General features: G+C 39.6%; 2 protein-coding genes across 2 annotated transcripts in view; both read right to left on the bottom strand.

Moving 5' to 3' along the window:
* glceb (glucuronic acid epimerase b) overlaps positions 1-14,282 on the bottom strand; it is an 82,822-nt gene extending 68,540 nt beyond the window's left edge. The window contains exon 1 of the mRNA XM_053492517.1: positions 14,145-14,282. The gene's annotated coding sequence lies outside the window, so the exon portion shown is untranslated. The remainder of the gene's footprint in view (positions 1-14,144) is intronic.
* Positions 12,159-14,160, bottom strand: LOC128519599 (sodium/potassium/calcium exchanger 1-like). The gene is made up of 3 exons (XM_053493374.1): positions 14,145-14,160; positions 12,810-13,042; positions 12,159-12,412 (listed from the first exon to the last, which is right to left on the bottom strand). Exons 1-3 carry the CDS (start codon positions 14,158-14,160, stop codon positions 12,176-12,178), a joined length of 486 nt encoding a protein of 161 aa, XP_053349349.1. The 3' UTR covers positions 12,159-12,175.
* Positions 14,283-18,664: the final 4,382 nt, after the last annotated feature.

Below are 18,664 nucleotides of genomic sequence, written 5' to 3'. Positions count from 1 at the left end.
ATTAAACTGTTTAAAGAGCAATATAATAGCATTTAATGCAAATGAAACGAGATTGTGTCAGGCTGCAACGCCGGAGTTGCCACGTCAAATCTTTCAGTTTCCCCCCCTCACATTCTGATCCTTGGAATCCGAGAAGGGTTTAGATAATTGCCCCTGTGCACAGGCATAGGGTGGGTCAAGGGGAAAGGGCAACAGCTGCAGCCATCAATATAATAGCTTGTCATGTTCCCATCTACCAATCCATAATAATAAGAAGGAAAAAAAAAAAAGAAAAAAGATTAAGGTTAAGAGCTGATGCTTTCACTGCAGTGACAAGGTATTAATTAAATGCCAACATTAATCTTTAAAAAGAAAAAAAACTATATATGATTTGGGGATTTTTGGTGCCACTACCTCGGAGTAAAAAGTAAGATTGTATCAAAGATGTATCGTGCTACCCATGATGTCAGAAAAGTGTACTGTAACACAATTTATCACAAAATCAATATGATACTGTCATATCACACCAGAATTCATGCGATCCATGCTTCATCGGATCGATCCTGATGCTTTATTATTTTAACCCGAAAAACGAAACGACTGAAGACGAATAAGAGCTTCTGGTAATCTTTTTTTCTTTTTCTTTTAGCCAAAACCTTACTCCTCTTGACCATTTTGGTAATTAAATAAGCCGCACTCTGCACATGCACTGATAAAAAAAAAAAAAAAAAAATTATATATATATATATATATATATATATATATATATATATATATATATATATATATAAAAAGAATTACAAAGAAATATTAATAAAATAATAAAATAAAAAAACCGTTTCCCATTGTTCCCTTCACAATGAAAAATGAACGAAACTTTTGCTTAAAACATCCCTTTCTCAAAAGAAACCCTAAGTTCTAATGAAAGAAAATGCAAAAATAAATAAATAAATAAATACGGGCTGGGGTTGATCCAAACACTCCCAGACCTGATCTCAGCTGGACATCAGAAGAGAGCAGGTGGGGTGAGACACGTCCAACAGTCATGTCAAAAGCCTGGCAGTTTATTGGGCAGCAGGGAGCGCAGCAGGCAGATGAGAGAAGCCCACCTCTTCCTGAGAACCGAAGTCTGGGAAGTCTAAATCACCACCATCGCTCTGGCTGCTTCACAAAGCTGGCATGCTGAGAAAAAGTCTGGCTGGTCACCGCGTTGCCAAATGATAACCGAGAGAACCAGGAAAAGTAAGAAAGAAAAAAAAAAAAAAAACTTTGCATGTTAATATGGAGTGAAATCTGAAAGTCGGGTTATGTTTGTTGTACTCTCAGGCAAGTCAGATAGGAAATGATTTTTTTTTTTTTCTACTGTGTCGGGGCATGCCCTTGAGTTAACACGGCGAAAGATTCAACTGGCAGGACAAACAATCCCCCACAGGCTGAGCAGCGAGGAACCCCATGGACTTCATAACCATGTGTACGCAGACCATGACACCGATTCCCCCACAAGAGAACAAAAAAAAAAGGACACACCGAATGAGCTAACAAAACCCACTCGAAATGAAGAGGATCCGCACAGCGAGAAAGCGGTGCCTCTCTCGCGATCGTCAAGCCGACGCTCACAGCGGGTCGAGATTTTTCACAGTCTTTGTGCGATTTCTTTACGGCCGGCAGCGTCCTCTCGGAACGGAGTCTTAAAGGAGGTCCGCTCTAAAACACGTTAAATATGTTTCGCCTGGTGCAGATGTGTAAAGCCAGACTGCATTGTTGTTATTCCTGTGAGAAGTCTGTGAGGGATTTACCATCAACAAATCCTAGTAAAACAGTCTTCTTCTCCTCGCTTGCAATTTTCCAGTAACATTCAGAGAGATAAATGATACTTTATGTAAAAAAAAAAAAAAAAAAAAAATTTTTCTTCCCCGGCCTTGTTGAAAATAACATGAAAGATTGAGAGATTAATCCCACCAAGGAGAAAGGGAAATTAAATTGTTATGTGACGTAATCAGTCTTTTGTGGGTTGCTTCGATTAATTGATTGACTATGATTAGTCCAATTATTTAGGCAAATTTACAAACATTACAGGGTCTAAATTTGACGAATTCCTTGATAATATAATGGTTTTTTGGTAAAATACTGTTTCCGCCTAATGTCGTTCCTAGTGGGGTAGTGTTTTACAACAGCGAGAATATCGCTGGAAAAGAAAATAAACTAAAATATATCGCAATAAAATGCTAAAGAAAATGCAGAAATGCATTTGTGTAAGAACAACCACAGCTAGCATTTTCCAGCTGTTTTAGACCATGGAATGTTTGTCAAACAAGGCGGAGCTATGCAATTTAATTGATTATGCATTTTAATCAATCACCTGTTGGTCAAGAGAAGATTTGTCTTTTTGTTTTAGATTTTACTTTATTTACATGTCTTTTCTAAATGTTTTCATCATTTTTATATAAAAGAAATATGATTATAGTGGTAGAAATTGGTAATATCTGTTAAATTTAAGGGGGCAGAAATGAATCATCTGCACTTATTATTACTTATTGGAAAATTTCAATCGCAATACAAGTTTTTTAGGAACTAATTATATTTGCATGCCGATGTTCTGCTGTAAACTAATTGATGGCTCAGTTTTTAATTCACAATCGCTTCACTTGTTTTAAATTATTTTGTTAAACTTATGAATGTTAAATGCCCTAAAGTTGCAGAATTATTTCAAAATATACCATAGCAAAAAAAAATAAGCCCCGCTTGCATCTTTTTATAAATACTCACATTTTGCAAGAGTATTCCTTAATAAATTTTTTTTAAGTGACCTTACACAGTCATGATATCCAGTGAAGTTTACATCGATTATATTAACTGTGCAAGTTTACCAATTAACTCCTGAATTTAGTCTAAAATTGCAAAAATGTGTAGCAAATACAGAGAAAAAAAATTGCAATGTCGAAAAGAAAACAGTGATAATACGGTCTATGCTCTAAAACGGATTTAACAAACAAACAAAAACAGATTGAGTGATTTCTAATTTAAATAACGTTGTATGCAAAGATCTATAAGAGACAAGTAGGTCATAAGGACATCATTGGGAAATCCCCAAAATCCACCGTTGAGCAGAGTGTTTGTGACCGATTCTGCCAACAAACCGTTCCTGACCTACTTCTCTTTCACAACACTCCATTATGAGCGGCTTAACAAAATGTTGATAGAGGGCACAAGGACAGTACAAGCCTAATCTTGTTTTTAAAGTGTGTTTAACCAAAGATGAAAGGCTTGAAGGATTTAATATTAGATAAATAAATAATCCTTGTGATTATTTTGACTGGAATGAGGACAGAGATTTAATAACCTGCGATATACAACTATCACTGTACGTTTGAAAATATTTATCTATCGGCTCGATATCAATTCCCAGCTATACATAGATTTCCTTTAATAAAATTCCTGCATTTTGTGACTAAATATCTAGATTTAGATTTATATGCGATTAATTGTGCAGCTCTGAACTGGTTCACAATTGGTTGAGAAGTAACAGTAGAAACCCCTGGGCTCTCACCAGTGACTCTATTGCATGATATAACTGCACTTTATACAGCTTCTGCATACTCAAAAAAAATATTTTAGCTAATTTCATCATAATGTTTTAATCATGCAAGTCATGCATCCACACCAGAAACATGAGGAGTCAATTTGTGAATAAAAGTTAATTTTAACTAAAGCAGCTTTTTTTTTTTCATGACAAAAAAAAAAAAGCCAACAGTTGGAGAAAAAAAAAAAATCATTCAGTTTAAAGTATTTAGATCTTGACATTACTAGAAGTTCATGAGAATCACCCGGGAGCTTTGAGAAAGCAGTGCCCAAGGCCACGGCACGAAACAGAAAGAGCTCTGTGTTAAGATTCTCAGATCAACAGCCAGAGCCACCAATACACACTCGAAAAAGGGCATTAAAGTGACATCTGTGAGAGACCGCTGCTGAAGTTTATAGATTTTAGATCGTCCTTATAAAGCCGCACTCCGGAGTGTTAAACCAGAACGCGTCTATGTTTTCTTTGCAGTCCAACTTGAAAAGACGCAGCGAGGGTAAACGTACAGACTGCAGTTAAACGGCACAATTTAACAAGCGTCTAGGCTAATACCAGTATGCGCTTAAAAAAAAGCATTTTTTTTATGTTAAATCAAGAGCTGAGAAAATAAACCCAAATCACGCAAGCCGACTGAAATCATCGGACTTTAGATTCTTAACGATGTACAATTAAGCCGTAATCAAGTTTCTTGTCTGAAGGCATTGATGATTCTTGTATACTTAAATAAGGAACAAACAAACAATGGCCTAGTATGCAAGTCCTGATGAAATTGACTGTGTGCAGGCTGATAAATATGATCTCAATACATGGCAAAGGGTCATCATACAATAAAAGGATCCACTTTGGACAATACACACAGTGAGGTGAGAAGCAGCAATCAAGCCCAAAAAAAAAAAAAAACACAAACAGGTTCCAAAAACCCCTTCGACACAGCTTGCATATTGATTACAAGGACGCCATAAACCTGCGCTGTCTCCAGGTTTTATTGATCTCAGACGTCTGAAATCCATTAGCGGCCTTTACATTCATAGTGCTTTGTGTCCCCGCTAGGATACACCGAGTTCTCCTCTCATGTTTTCTTTATGCGCCGCTGTGTCGAGGCGAAAGTCAGTGGCAGTGGATTAGCGGTGTTGGCCGAGGGCCTGATGACGCTGCTCCTTGGCTGGCTCGCCACTTATCGAGGGCATCCAAGTGATCTGAATTACTAGAGCGGACTCCGCGTCCGACGGCTCCAGGAAGTGTCCCGCTAAGAGCCGGGCGAGACCGACTTCCCGCGTTTGACCATTATTAATCCCTGCAGGACGTCTTGGCTTGAGGGTACGGTGCTGGAGATCGCACACAACACCCCTTATATCGAGCTAGAAAAAGAAATGGGGCATAAATAGAAAACAAATGAGAGCGCTGAACGAAAGCACTGTAACGAATCCTCTTTGAGGAGAACGATTCCAAATCTGCGCCTGATGGCCTTTAAACAGCATCATAAACATAGTCTTTGCATGGAAGCAGAATGTTTGCATCATCTCTCAAGTTTTTTTTATTTTTTTATTAGAGACTCAAATTTTAATAAACATGTGGATAAGGATAATGATTACACTGGTGCGTGTAGTGCCTGGGGCATTTCATTGCAATCAATGGCTGCGGGCCAGTCTCCTTCCTGTCTCCTTGCTTCCTCGGTATGAGCCAGAGTTCTAGACAGATAAAATCAGAACCTAGAAATCCCAGAGCACCTTCATCCAAAATGAGCACTGCGGAATATCTTTTAAATCAAATTGCTCTGTGGGGCTGCGCAGCAGTAATAAAAGCTGATAAAGGAGAGCGATATTGCTGTAATACGGAAAGGTTTATCTTAGGAGAGTGCACTTTTTAATTACACCTCTAAAAAAGGACAGCACGTGACGAGCACACGGCATTTCCACGGAGGACTAATGCATTACATACGATTTAGCTCGACTAAAAAGGGATGGAGGGCAGCGTGACGGTGACTGTTCGCGTCTCCCGAGTCAGTCTTTCGATCCTGAACTCGGGCTGTGCAAAGTGCACCGTTCTGTTTGGGTTCCATCCAGGTTCTCAAGTTTCCTCCATCCTTCTAAAACATTCCAGCGAGTGGATTAGTGACAGTAAACAGCCCCTAGGGATGAATGTATGCATGCTTGCTGACCTGTGATGGACTGTTGTTCTATCCTGTTTATTCATATTTCCGCATGAACTCCTGGGACAGTCTGCAGATAAAAACACTCGAACCCAAAATTAAAACAGGCTCAGGGTTTCTCCACGGCAAGCATCCGTTATAAATTTAGTCCGGACTAGTGCGTATTCATTTAGAAATCTCAGAACACACACACAAAATTTAAATATATATATATATATATATATATATATATATATATATATATATATATATATATATATATATATTTAAATCAGCTGAAACTGTGAGAAGCTCGACTTCCTTTACAAGCAGCAATTAACCCCAAGGCTAAAGTTCCCAAGTCAAAAACTTCAGATTAGCCACAAACGACTAGCGGACAGTCAGGAAGTACGGGTGGATTTTATACACGAGCTGCTGTTTTGTTCAGAGATATTTAGAGCTAATTAACCCCGAGGCACCTCTGCGGAGACTCTGAGAAGCAGGAAAAGACCATTTTGTCATCACCGGCTGAAGAGGAGCAGCCTGCACTGACCATCTGTTTCTGTCGCAAGAGGTAGCGCAGCAACAAACTGAAAAAATAGGAGCTTATTAAAACCAAACGACCGGTTAGGAGACTTCATGAGGATAAAAATAAAACTGCTTGAAATGACTACAGTTATTGCAAACAAGATGATTCCGGCATAACTCGCAAAATGAATCCTGATTAAACCAGTCCAAATCGAAGTTTTATCAGGCAACACATTTTTGGATGCTGTAAACAAAATAAGACAATAAATACCACAACTGTTTTCATTTTCAGCCACTTTCTTCCTTATTTAAAAACAAACAAAAAAATTACCTCCATTCTGTAAATTTGCTCAATTTAGATTTTTTTTATTATAAAAAATAATGTGAATTCTAAAGAATCCAGCACAAAAAAACTGGCATAACCTGAACCTGGGCACGGCACATCTAACCTGAAAGCCAATGATATAAAAACACAAAAGTGCACAGCTGTATAGAAATTGACATCAGCATCATTGACATCTATTTATGCACCGATCCCATCCTCTGAACGACACAACCATCATGCATAAACTTAGAAGACATGAGGGCCGGGCCGGCATTTCAATAATACTGGGCATAGCGCTAACAATGACTTGTTCTTGTGTTCACAATATACTATATTGCTCTACTGCCACCTGCTGCATTGGAGAGCGTAAATATGAAAGCACACGTGTACTCTGGTACAAGACAATAATATTAATGTGGAAGCTGACCAGAGGAGGAGAGGGAACGTGGGGGGAGCAATCGCACCCAGGCCTGTATTAAGCAATCATGTCAAGTGTGAAAGCACAAAGACAAAATTGTGCACTTAGGCATGTAGTGTGAATGAAGTGAGGGTGTGAATGTTTATATAGTGCAGCAGGAAAAATAAAACTATTACAATCAGATCTTATTTTGGAATTTTCCAGAAATAAAATAATAATAATAAAAAGTCTTCTCCAACGGGTTTCCCAGACCACATACACACAAGTCTGATTTCTTAGCACTGACATATTTTATTATAATTTTTTTTTAGTTTTCTATACCGTCAGATTTATAATATAAACAAATTCTTATAAATGACTACAATTTCTTATTTATTAAGAGCAAGGCTTTTGTACATTTGGTTTACATAACTTATTTCTTATTTCTTACCAACACTGAACTAAAAGGAAACTTTCAACCCAAAACATTGCCAATGATGGGTGAAGGAGGAAGGGGGAAAAAACCCTCCATGAGGTTTAGTTTTGGGTGAACTGTTCTTTTAATTAGACACAGCGTGTACTGTGAGATTAAGATTCCAACTTGTCCACTTAGAAGCGCAGGCATGAGTCAGATGAGACAGAAAACATTATGCATTCAGAAAAGCGCAGCTGTCAGCACATCACTTACTGAATCTGTCTGGGAACCAGTGGTTTTTAGAGGTTTGTAGCTAACGCTTCATTACGTAACTTCCAGTTTCTTTTTTTCTTTTTATAATGAATTGAAAAGATGCTGGTTTCAAAGCTTTATTCATAGTTTACTGGTCTGTTCTTCTTTTCGCTTTACTGAAGTCGTCCTTCATGATGCTTCTTGATGCACTGAAGTTCACATGATTTATATGACAAAAAAAAAATTATAATCCATCGTATACAATGGAGGAATACCAAAAAAAATAAAATAAATCAGAATGAACTTTGCTTTGAAATTTAAAGCATCAGTTGAAAACTAAAATTATGATAAGTCTACAATAAGTATGTCTAGGTCAATGTCTGCAAAGATCAACAATTACAAAGCCTAAAATACCTCTAAAAAAGAAATTTTTAAAAAGACAACTATTACACAACTCATAAAAATTAAGACCAAGTCAATCAGGGTTCGACAACTGGCAGATATATTTTCTATTAAACATACAGAATAAATGATATAACTAATCACTAACACACTATACACAACTAGCTAACTAACTAACAAAGGAACAAACTAACAAACCTGGAGGTATGTGATATGGCTAAAATATTACTTCAGAATTTTTACAGACATAGCCACAATACATGATATGTATCAGATAAGCTTTTGCTTACAATCTGCCAACAATATTCATGTTGTACTGAAATAATACAAATTACTATAGTAATAAAATACAATATGAAAAAGTTATGCTTCATTTAAATGTCATAAAAAATAGTTTTCATAATAAGAATAACAGTTTGACTTATAAATGAATAGAAAAAACTAATACATAAAGGCAAGATCTGATTAAAAAGATTTTCAGATTAAAATCTAAATTTTGAACATGACATCAAGTACAACATTTTACACCTTGCATCAAAACAAGAATACTATTATTATTTCTAATTCACTACATTATTACAAAAAGAGTTCATTTAATCACATCTAGCTTTGATTACAGCACACAACGTGGTAGACAGTTCATGTGTAAAATGATTTAAATCCTGGAATATGGATATGCCTTCAGGGAAAAAAAAAAAGTTGGACGAACAGACAGAGATAAATGTGACAACCTGGTCATTCAATACATTTAGGTCGTCAGCTGTCTTCATTTTTATTGCCACATAACATTGCTGAGTCTAGACCAGACCAAGTGAAGCAACTCCAGATTATAAAACTGCCTCGAGAGACAAGAACAGAAATGCATCTGGAATAGCGTAATTCCAAACTCATCGAACCACATGACATTTTTCCATTGCTTCAACCTCCAATCTTTCTGCTCCCTAGCAAACAGAAGTCTTTTTCTGATTAGACTCACCATCAAGTGGTTTTCTCATGGCCACACAGCTGTTAAGTCCCAACCCTGAGAGTTCTCGTCACATTACTCATGTGTGCGTATGGAAATTCTCTTACTTGCATTATTAACATTAGCTCTGGTTTTTACTGTTGATTTGTTACCATGCAACTTTACCAAGTGCTCTTTTTTTTCCCTAACCACATTTCCTCCACAAAGATGGTTCAACACCATCCTTCCAGGTTTTTTCATAATGTGTTGAAGGGTTTGTAATCCAGGTCCAGTAATTTCGAATCTTAGTTGTTTTCTTCGCGTAATGTGGCCCAATAATTAAACCAGTTCAAACAGGATGCGTTCAAAGTAAAAGTAGAAAGGCCAAAAAAAAAAAAAAAAAAAAAATGGGGCCAACCTTACAACCCTGAGGTATATTCCTCTAACAGGTCCTAAGACATCCTAACACCGCAGCAGATGACCAAACTGCAATCATTATCCAGTAAAGAGAGATTTTTCTAATCCACTTATGCTGTGAAGCATCTGTGAGACAAGTTAGCTCCTGTTATTCTGTATATTACAGCAGCAATGGGCAGTGTTTCTCCTCACCAGCACCTTCTTGATAGACCTTGTCAAGCTGCTAAAAAGTATAAAAGCCCCCAGTCCTAAAAACTTTCCTATTGTGGAAAACAGTCACAGTTTCACCTTAGACACTTACAAAGTGCTGATCCTGAAGTCACTTTAAAATTCGTCATAAAGGCTTCATCACAGAATAATTCACCTTAACGTACGTGTTCGTCATCAGTGTCTAAAATTCTATATCTAAAGGGAGTGTTAATATAAACCTTACTGTCAGAGCTGCTGTTACAGAAATCAATCAACACCAGCTAACCGAGAAATATTTGTAACTCATAAGCTGGGACATATTCAAGGCAGAGAGATGCACAAGTCTCAAAACATGTTTTTTAGTAACACATCTCCACATTACTTCTCTCTATCAGGATTTCTGCCGCAAAAAAATAAAAAACTCTTTCCCTTTTGTCTTGGATTCACCTGATCATCTTTTCCCAGATCATCTGTACGAGGGGTAAAAATTACATAAGGACAGTTATAAGATTTTAATCTCTGATGACTAAAGACATTAATGAAATTATTTAACTAGGTCGAGTCTTTAAAGTCCATTTTAAGATGAATCAGTTGACGTTTAGAGCGTCAGTGTTTTTTAAAGGCGATCTGGAAGGCAAGGACACGTCAATAATTCATTTGCACAGATGACAACGTGCCAAAGTCTACGTGAAATGGTCTGATCACTATGCAGAGGAGGTTACATTACAGCTGGAGAAAGGACGGCACACAGAAAGGACAGGTTTTGTTGCTAGTCTGCCTCCAGCGTTCTGGGTAAAGGCTTTTCTTTTCCTAGTGAGGGGCAAGGCTTTTGTATTTTTGATGCTTTAATGGCGTCGACCTATATTACATTTTTTAGGACAAATCATTAGATATTTGTAAAATAATAAAGGTACTGAATTGTACTTTTTCTGTCATTGTGACAGGACCACCAAGGGTACATCATCTGCAGCTTGTGTGTTTAGCTTATTTTTTTTATAATTTAAAGCAATAAATGATGATCACATTAATTTTCCCTAGATACAAAGTGAGAAACATATAAAAGGCATTAGTGACAATTAGTGCATCTTAGCTTGATTATGACAAGCAGTGTTTTACACAATGCAAGTATTACAATATGAATGACCAGCATTAATAATATAGGGAATAATATAGGAAAAAGCAAGCATTCATAATCTCAGAACTCTCAGTTTAAGGAAGGTTTCATTAAAGTGCCACAAATACAAACAGCATTGAGGGAAAGACAGCTAGCTGGCATTCTTACAGTGTCAGAGTTATTTACCATGTATGATCAGAAAGTCACCTCACCACTGACATGGACAAACACTAACAAATTAAAATGCATTTCTGTTGCGTCTTGCAAATGTGTGTGTCAGAGCGTGTCTTAAACTCAAAGCGATAGAGCGAAGCTCTACTTCATTGTACGATAATGATAAAGTAATCGAGAATGACATAAGACTTTGTGAATTTGTCCTTCTCAAAAGAATTATTCATATCCTGTATTTAAAAAAAAAAGGTCTGCTTGTTTTTAATATAAAGACAGTGCAGAAAGTGCTTTCTCTCTCCATTTTTCTCTCCCTCGCTGTCTCCATCGCGCTTTCCCCGTCTCTCTTGCTGTCGCTGTCCCAGTCTCTCCGCTTTCTTTGTCTCACTCTCACCGTCTCGCCCTCTTTGTCTTACACTCTCTTCGTCTCGCTCTCTCTCTCTCTGTCCCTTATTCTCCATCTTGCTGTCTCTCTCTCTCTGTCCCTCATTCTCCGTCTCGCTGTCTCTCTCTCTGTCCCTCATTCTCCGTCTCGCTGTCTCTCTCTCTCTCTCTCTCTCTCTCTGTCCCTCGTTCTCCGTCTCGCTGTCTCTCTTTCTCTCTCTCTCTGTCCCTCGTCCTCTGTCTCTCTCTCTCTGTCCCTCGTTCTCCGTCTCGCCGTCTCTCTCTCTCTCTGTCCCTCGTTCTCCGTCTCGCTGTCTCTCTCTCTCTCTGTCCCTCGTCCTCTGTCTCTCTCTCTCTCTGTCCCTTGTTCTCTGTCTCTCTCTCTCTCTGTCCCTCGTTCTCCGTCTCGCTGTCTCTCTCTCTCTCTGTCCCTCGTTCTCCGTCTCGCTGTCTCTCTCTCTCTCTGTCCCTCGTTCTCCGTCTCGCTGTCTCTCTCTCTCTCTGTCCCTCGTTCTCCGTCTCGCTGTCTCTCTCTCTCTCTGTCCCTCGTTCTCCGTCTCGCTGTCTCTCTCTCTCTCTGTCCCTCGTTCTCCGTCTCGCTGTCTCTCTCTGTGTCCCTCGTTCTCCGTCTCGCTGTCTCTCTCTGTGTCCCTCGTTCTCCGTCTCGCTGTCTCTCTCTGTGTCCCTCGTTCTCCGTCTCGCTGTCTCTCTCTGTGTCCCTCGTTCTCCGTCTCGCTGTCTCTCTCTGTGTCCCTCGTTCTCCGTCTCGCTGTCTCTCTCTGTGTCCCTCGTTCTCCGTCTCGCTGTCTCTCTCTCTCTCTGTCCTTCGTTCTCCGTCTCGCTGTCTCTCTCTCTCTCTGTCCTTCGATTCCGTCTCGCTCGCTCTCTCTCTCTCTCTCTCTCCCTCCCTCATTCTCCGTCTCGCTCTCTCCCTCATTCTCCGTCTCGCTCTCTCCCTCATTCTCCGTCTCGCTCTCTCGCGCTTTGTCCCTCATTCTCCGTCTCTCTTTCTCGCGCTCTGTCCCTCATTTTCTCTCTTTCTCTCTCGCTCTGTCCCTCATTCTCTGTCTCGCTGTCTCGCTCGCTCTGTCCCTCATTCTCTGTCTCGCCGTCTCTCTCGCTCTGTCCCTCATTCTCTGTCTCGCCGTCTCTCTCGCTCTGTCCCTCATTCTCTGTCTCTCTCGCTCTGTCCCTCATTCTCTGTCTCTCTCGCTCTGTCCCTCATTCTCTGTCTCGCTCGCTCTGTCCCTCATTCTCTGTCTCGCTCGCTCTGTCCCTCATTCTCTGTCTCGCTCGCTCTGTCCCTCATTCTCTGTCTCGCTCGCTCTGTCCCTCATTCTCTGTCTCGCTCGCTCTGTCCCTCATTCTCTGTCTCGCTCGCTCTGTCCCTCATTCTCTGTCTCGCTCGCTCTGTCCCTCATTCTCTGTCTCGCTCGCTCTGTCCCTCATTCTCTGTCTCGCTCGCTCTGTCCCTCATTCTCTGTCTCGCTCGCTCTGTCCCTCATTCTCTGTCTCGCTCGCTCTGTCCCTCATTCTCTGTCTCGCTCGCTCTGTCCCTCATTCTCTGTCTCGCTCGCTCTGTCCCTCATTCTCTGTCTCGCTCGCTCTGTCCCTCATTCTCTGTCTCGCCGTCTCTCTCGCTCTGTCCCTCATTCTCTGTCTCGCCGTCTCTCTCGCTCTGTCCCTCATTCTCTGTCTCGCCGTCTCTCTCGCTCTGTCCCTCATTCTCTGTCTCGCCGTCTCTCTCGCTCTGTCCCTCATTCACCGTCTCGCCGTCTCTCTCGCTCTGTCCCTCATTCACCGTCTTGCTGTCTCTCTCTCTCTCTGTCCCTCATTCACCGTCTCACTGTCTCTCTCTCTCTCTCTCTCTGTCCCTCATTCACCATCTCGCTGTCTCTCTCTCTGTCTCGCTGTCTCTCTCTCCCCGTCACTCTCTCTGTCCCTCACTCTCCGTCTTGCTCTCTCTCGGTCTCTCATTCTCTGTCTTCCTGTCTCCCCCTCCCCGTCACTCTCTCTGTCCCTCACTCCCCGTCACTCTTTGTCCCTCACTCTCCATCTCGCTGTCCCTCTCTCTCTCTGTCCCTCACTCTTCATCTTGCTGTCTTTCCCTGTTCCTTTATTTTCTGTCTCGCTGTCTCTCTCTCCCCCGTCTCTCATTCTCCGTCTCTCTCTCCATCTCGCTGTCTCTCATTCTCCATCTCTCTCTCTATCTCGCTGTCTCTCTCTTCCCCTCACCCCGTCTCTCTCTTTCTCTCATCTGTCACTCTGTACCTCACTCTCCACCTATATTAAAGATTTAAAGGTGCTTTATTGACATGACAAATATTTACCTTCGTATTTCCAAAGTTGAGAGGTCACAAATACATAAAAATAAGGCTCTCACGCTGTCTGTCTAACGCTGTCTCTCTAAGGGGACTGTCTCCTTTAAAGATGCTTGTCACAAAAATAATGAATAACAATTACTACATCTTTGTGGTGTGTTCCATAGACAAGAATGTCCAAAGAGACTTGTGTACAAACATGACTGAACGCACAATCACTACATCCTTTAACTAATACCGTAAAACCGTGATATTTTCCCCCAAAACTGTATCAGTCCTTTAAAAAAAAAAAAGAGAGAGATAAAAGCAAAAGACGGAAAAACAAAATGTGTGTCATTTAACGCAGTTGCATGCACTGTGTGTGTGTGTGTGTGTGTGTGTGCTCTGTTGATGGAGTGTGTCAGCACACGGAGAAGTTTATCCCACCGCACTAAGGGCAACTTCTCTTCATCCTGATCGGTGCACAAGGACAAGCTGATCATTTGTGCACTGCGCGCTTTATACAAGCCAATACTCCAAACACACACACATTCGACACGATAGCATTACACACTCCACACAAAACGCTGTAAAAACCCTCTCCTCTCCGCCCTGCTCTCACTCACCTTCCCGCTTTATCATCAGCGCGGCGTCTCAAAGCGCGTCGCCTCCACACACAGCGGACCGCTGGGCAGTAAAGAGCGGACAGCCTTCACTGGGGTAAAAACAGCGAGAGAGAGACACGCAGCGTCCTTCCTGCTTCAGCCAACAGCACTGGAATGAACACACGGTTTACTGTAGCGTTGCAAAAAGCGGAACACACTGACAAACACCGCGAGAAAGCACGAGACCTACCGGGATCTGCTCGTCCAATCAGATGGCGGAAAATTTTAACCAATTCAACTACGGACGCCGGGTATCCCAGTGCTGGGATTGGAGAGTTTGTTGTGATTGACAGTAGAAACAGCCAATCAACTACCGCTACCGTATATTTTCTGGAAAGTCCCGAAAAAATGATGGAAATGTTTTAAGAAAAAAAGAAAAGAAGAATATACAGTATTCTTGTAATATAATTCCTTATATATGCAGTAAAAATGGGTGTTCAGGTCAAACCAGAAAGTGATGAAATTTCTTGTGAATTAACCTGTAAAACTGATTGACATTTACAGAAGACTTCAAACACTGTACAGTGATGAGACTCTAAGCCATAGTTAAATTTACAGTAATTGGCAGACACTTTTATTCAAAATTTTTATCTTATTTTTTAGACATCTGAGTAGTTGAGGGTTAAGGGCCTTGCTCAAGGACCCAACAGGGGCAACTAAGTGGTTATGGGTTTTGAACCCCAAGACCTATCATTTGGGAGTCCAACACCCTAACCACTGAGCTATTCCCCCACAATAAAATATTCAAATGTTGCAAACGTTTTTATAAAGGCCGTACATATGTGAATGATAATCCTGGACGAGGTGGCTCAAAGCCCACTGTTTCTTAAAATAACCCAATTACAAGAAAAAATTAACGGATAACCTTGTCGCCAACTTTCAGAATAGATGCACCTGTCTGTGGGAACTGTACACACAATCATTCACCAGCACCACTTGCATGTTACAGGACCTTAGCTGGGAGTCATTGCTATATCACCTGTGCAGTCCTGACCTCACTCCAAGCCATTTCCACATGTTTAGGAAATTCCAGCGAGAATCCAGCATTTCAGACATGATATAGACAGTCTGATCATGGCTTCAGTGAACTATAAAAACTTTCTACTTTGATGGTATCCAAGCACTAGTGAATCACTGGGATATGTACATAATGTTTAAGGGATTATGTACAGACATGAAAATAATTTTTACTCTTTTAATCGGGTTATTCTGCACAAACAAACAAAGTTATTCTGCACAAACAAAAGTCCCGGTTTCACTTGAACTACCCCTGGGTATATAACAATATATATTTTCTTTCTTCTTTTATTTTCAAATAACTGTACATTTCTTTAAACCATTTATTAGGAGATATACAGTAGTGGCAGTGCATTTATTTACACAAACACACACACACACACACACAAACAAACACACACAGTTCTTTATTTTTTATTATTTGCTGAAGGCATCCGAATAATCTCCTCTGGACAGTGCAGGTGGAGATATGGCTGCTATTTAAGCTCTGTGAGATGTTTCTGAAGGATGTAGTGTAAGATGCTGTTAAATTCCAATTTCTTAGGCTAAATTAACTTTTCTCCTTTGCAGAGATTGCTCTCGGTCTTCTTTTTCTGGGATGCACATCATGAGAGCTGACTTCATCACAACATTTAATGGTTTTTGCACCCGGGAATTGAAAATACTGTACATTCAGTACAAGTTTTTTTTTTTTCAATTTTCTGGATTGACTGACCTTTATGTCATAAGATGGAATGTTGTTTCTCGTTACCTATTACATAATATAATTTTTTTATGTTTTCTGTATTGGTTCTACAAATGTAAAAAAGAAATATGAAAATATATTGAACTGGTCCAATCAAGTGCCTAAAGACGGAGAATGCTTAATTAATTTGTAACTGGGTACATTTTCTCATTATTAACTTTGATACGAGTGTTTAAAAACTTGTTGTTATTTGGTATGAAAGGAATAAAACAACTTAGAGTCTTGTATCTAGTCTTTAATAGTGATAATGAATGTAGCCAATTCCCTAAATAAGTTAGCAAATATTTCAGGCATAGCAAAAATGTTTAAGCTAACACGTATTAGAGAAGAGAAGCACTGTGGCCTCGCACGTCCAGACCTGAAGGTTGGAGTTTGCATGTTCTCTCTATGTACTCCGGGTTCCAGTCCAAAGGCATGCATTGTAGGCTAATTGGCATTTCCAAATCCTGCAGGGTGTGGTTGAGTGTGTGAGTGTGTGCATGCAATGGATTGGCACTGGGGGGGTCCAGGGTATACCCCGTCTTGTGTCTGGTGACCCTGTATAGAATAAGCTCTATAGAGACTTAGTAAGTGTGGGAGAATAGGAGAATGAGAATAAGTATAAGAGAAGGAAAATAGGAAAAGAAAAAGCAATGTATGTAAATAAACTGAGAACTAGGAAATAGCATTTATATATATATATATATATATATATATATATATATATATATATATATATACACTCACCTAAAGGATTATTAGGAACACTATACTAATCCGGTGTTTGACTCCCTTTCACCTTCTCGCTTCTCTTCAGGACTGCCTTTATTCTACGTGGCATTGATTCAACAAGGTGCTGAAAGCATTCTTTAGAAATGTTGGCCCATATTGATAGGATAGCATCCTGCGGTTGATGAAGATTTGTGAGATGCACATCCAGGGCACGAAGCTCCCATTCCACCATATTCCAAAGATGCTCTATTGGGTTGAGATCTGGTGACTGTGGGGCCCATTTTAGTACAGTGAACTCATTGTCATGTTCAAGAAACCAATTTGAAATGATTCGAGCTTTGTGACATGGTGCATTATCCTGCTGGAAGTAGCCATCAGAGGATGGGTACATGGTGGTCATAAAGAGATGGACATGGTCAGAAACAATGCTCAGGTAGCCCATGGCATTTAAACGATGCCCAATTGGCACTAAGGGGCCTAAAGTGTGCCAAGAAAACATCCCCCACACCATAACACCACCACCACCAGGACTGCCACATACTGGATGTTTTTCCCTTTTCACACTATTCTTTGTAAACCCTAGAAACGGTTGTGCATGAAAATCCCAGTAACTGAGCAGAAATACTTAGACCAGCCCGTCTGGCACCAACAACCATGCCACGCTCAAAATTGCTTAAATCACCTTTCTTTCCCATTCTGACATTCAATTTGGAGTTCAGGAGATTGTCTTGACCAGGACCACACCCATAAATGCATTGAAGCAACTGCCATGTGATTGGTTGATTAGATAATTGCATTAATGAGAAATTGAACAGGTGTTCCTAATAATCCTTTAGGTGAGTGTATGTATATATATAGCATTTTTTTTTACTTTGTCATGGTGTATCTTCTAACATCTTCTGCAAATGTTTTACAGGTAGTTGTTAATGCAAAAACAAAGATACTGTTCCAAATGTGGTCCACTATCAAGTATTCCGGAGAAACAAATATTTCTAAAAATTGAAAACCTTGGATGACTTGACATGTTGGGAAATCTTATTAGTTAGCAACTGAACTGAATAATAGTGCAGTAAATGAGTGCAGTGTAATTACTGATTTGGTCATCAGGTACATGGAGGAAGAAGGATGAGAGTTTCCTTGAGCTGATAGAAAAGTAAAGGAGAAGGTGCAAAAGCCTTTAACCGATTTTTGATTTTTTTTTAGTTTGTTGTGGAAATAATTTCACATATTCATTTCTATTCATTAGATCTACTTGAACCCATACATTATTAAAAAAAACGTGATGGTCAAAAGGAACTCTGGCAAGGCATTCTTTCTTTCTGGCTAAGGAATTTTGTTTTTAATTATCCACAAATATTTTAACTTCTATTCAAACACAGAAATGGACATAATGAGGGAGCTACAGTGTGTGGTATTCTATTTTGCAGCTAATCATCCAAGTTTTACAACTGACACTAATTTCCTGATTATGAACCTTTTTATAAACAATTCAGAATATTCATAATTTATTCATAATTGAGAGGGAAAAAGACCAGCATGTGTAAAATTAAGAAAGAAAAATGGTATTCCTCATAAAATTGCCAAATAAATGAATGTAATCAAACGGAGAATCTACTTTTCAAATTAATTCAGTGAAATCAAACAGCATTTGCACGCAGCCAGCAGCACTTTTAGGGCCTAGAAGATGGCAAATGAATGCCAGGAAATAAAAACAATGAAACTCAGTTAATGCCACAAGTGCTAATTAAAGCGAGGAAAGAGATAAACTCTCAAAGGATAAGCATTTGGTCTTTTTTATTTTTTTCATTTCCTGTAGCTGGTCAAAGAATATACAGACATGTTATAATACAAGAAGTAATAACAGGGCGGGTGAAAACTAAGCATTAAAATTGGTAATAAAGTCCATATTTCTAATACGAATTTATTGAAACAAATTGCGCATGTACTTTATTACATAGGAAAATCAAAGCAAATCTTTAAATTTCAAAATAGGCACCACTTTCCTTAA

This window comes from Clarias gariepinus, chromosome 3, assembly GCF_024256425.1.
Source record: "Clarias gariepinus isolate MV-2021 ecotype Netherlands chromosome 3, CGAR_prim_01v2, whole genome shotgun sequence".
NCBI classification, from domain to species: domain Eukaryota; kingdom Metazoa; phylum Chordata; class Actinopteri; order Siluriformes; family Clariidae; genus Clarias; species Clarias gariepinus.
This window is presented reverse-complemented; position numbering and strand designations above follow the sequence as displayed.

Bases quoted from the DNA above. Each gene is read 5' to 3' on its own strand.
- LOC128519599 (XM_053493374.1), bottom strand. The intron at 12,413-12,809 runs GAATGAGGGACA...AGACAGAGAATG, and splicing joins GACAGAGCGAGCGAGACAGA to AGGGACAGAGCGAGAGAGAC.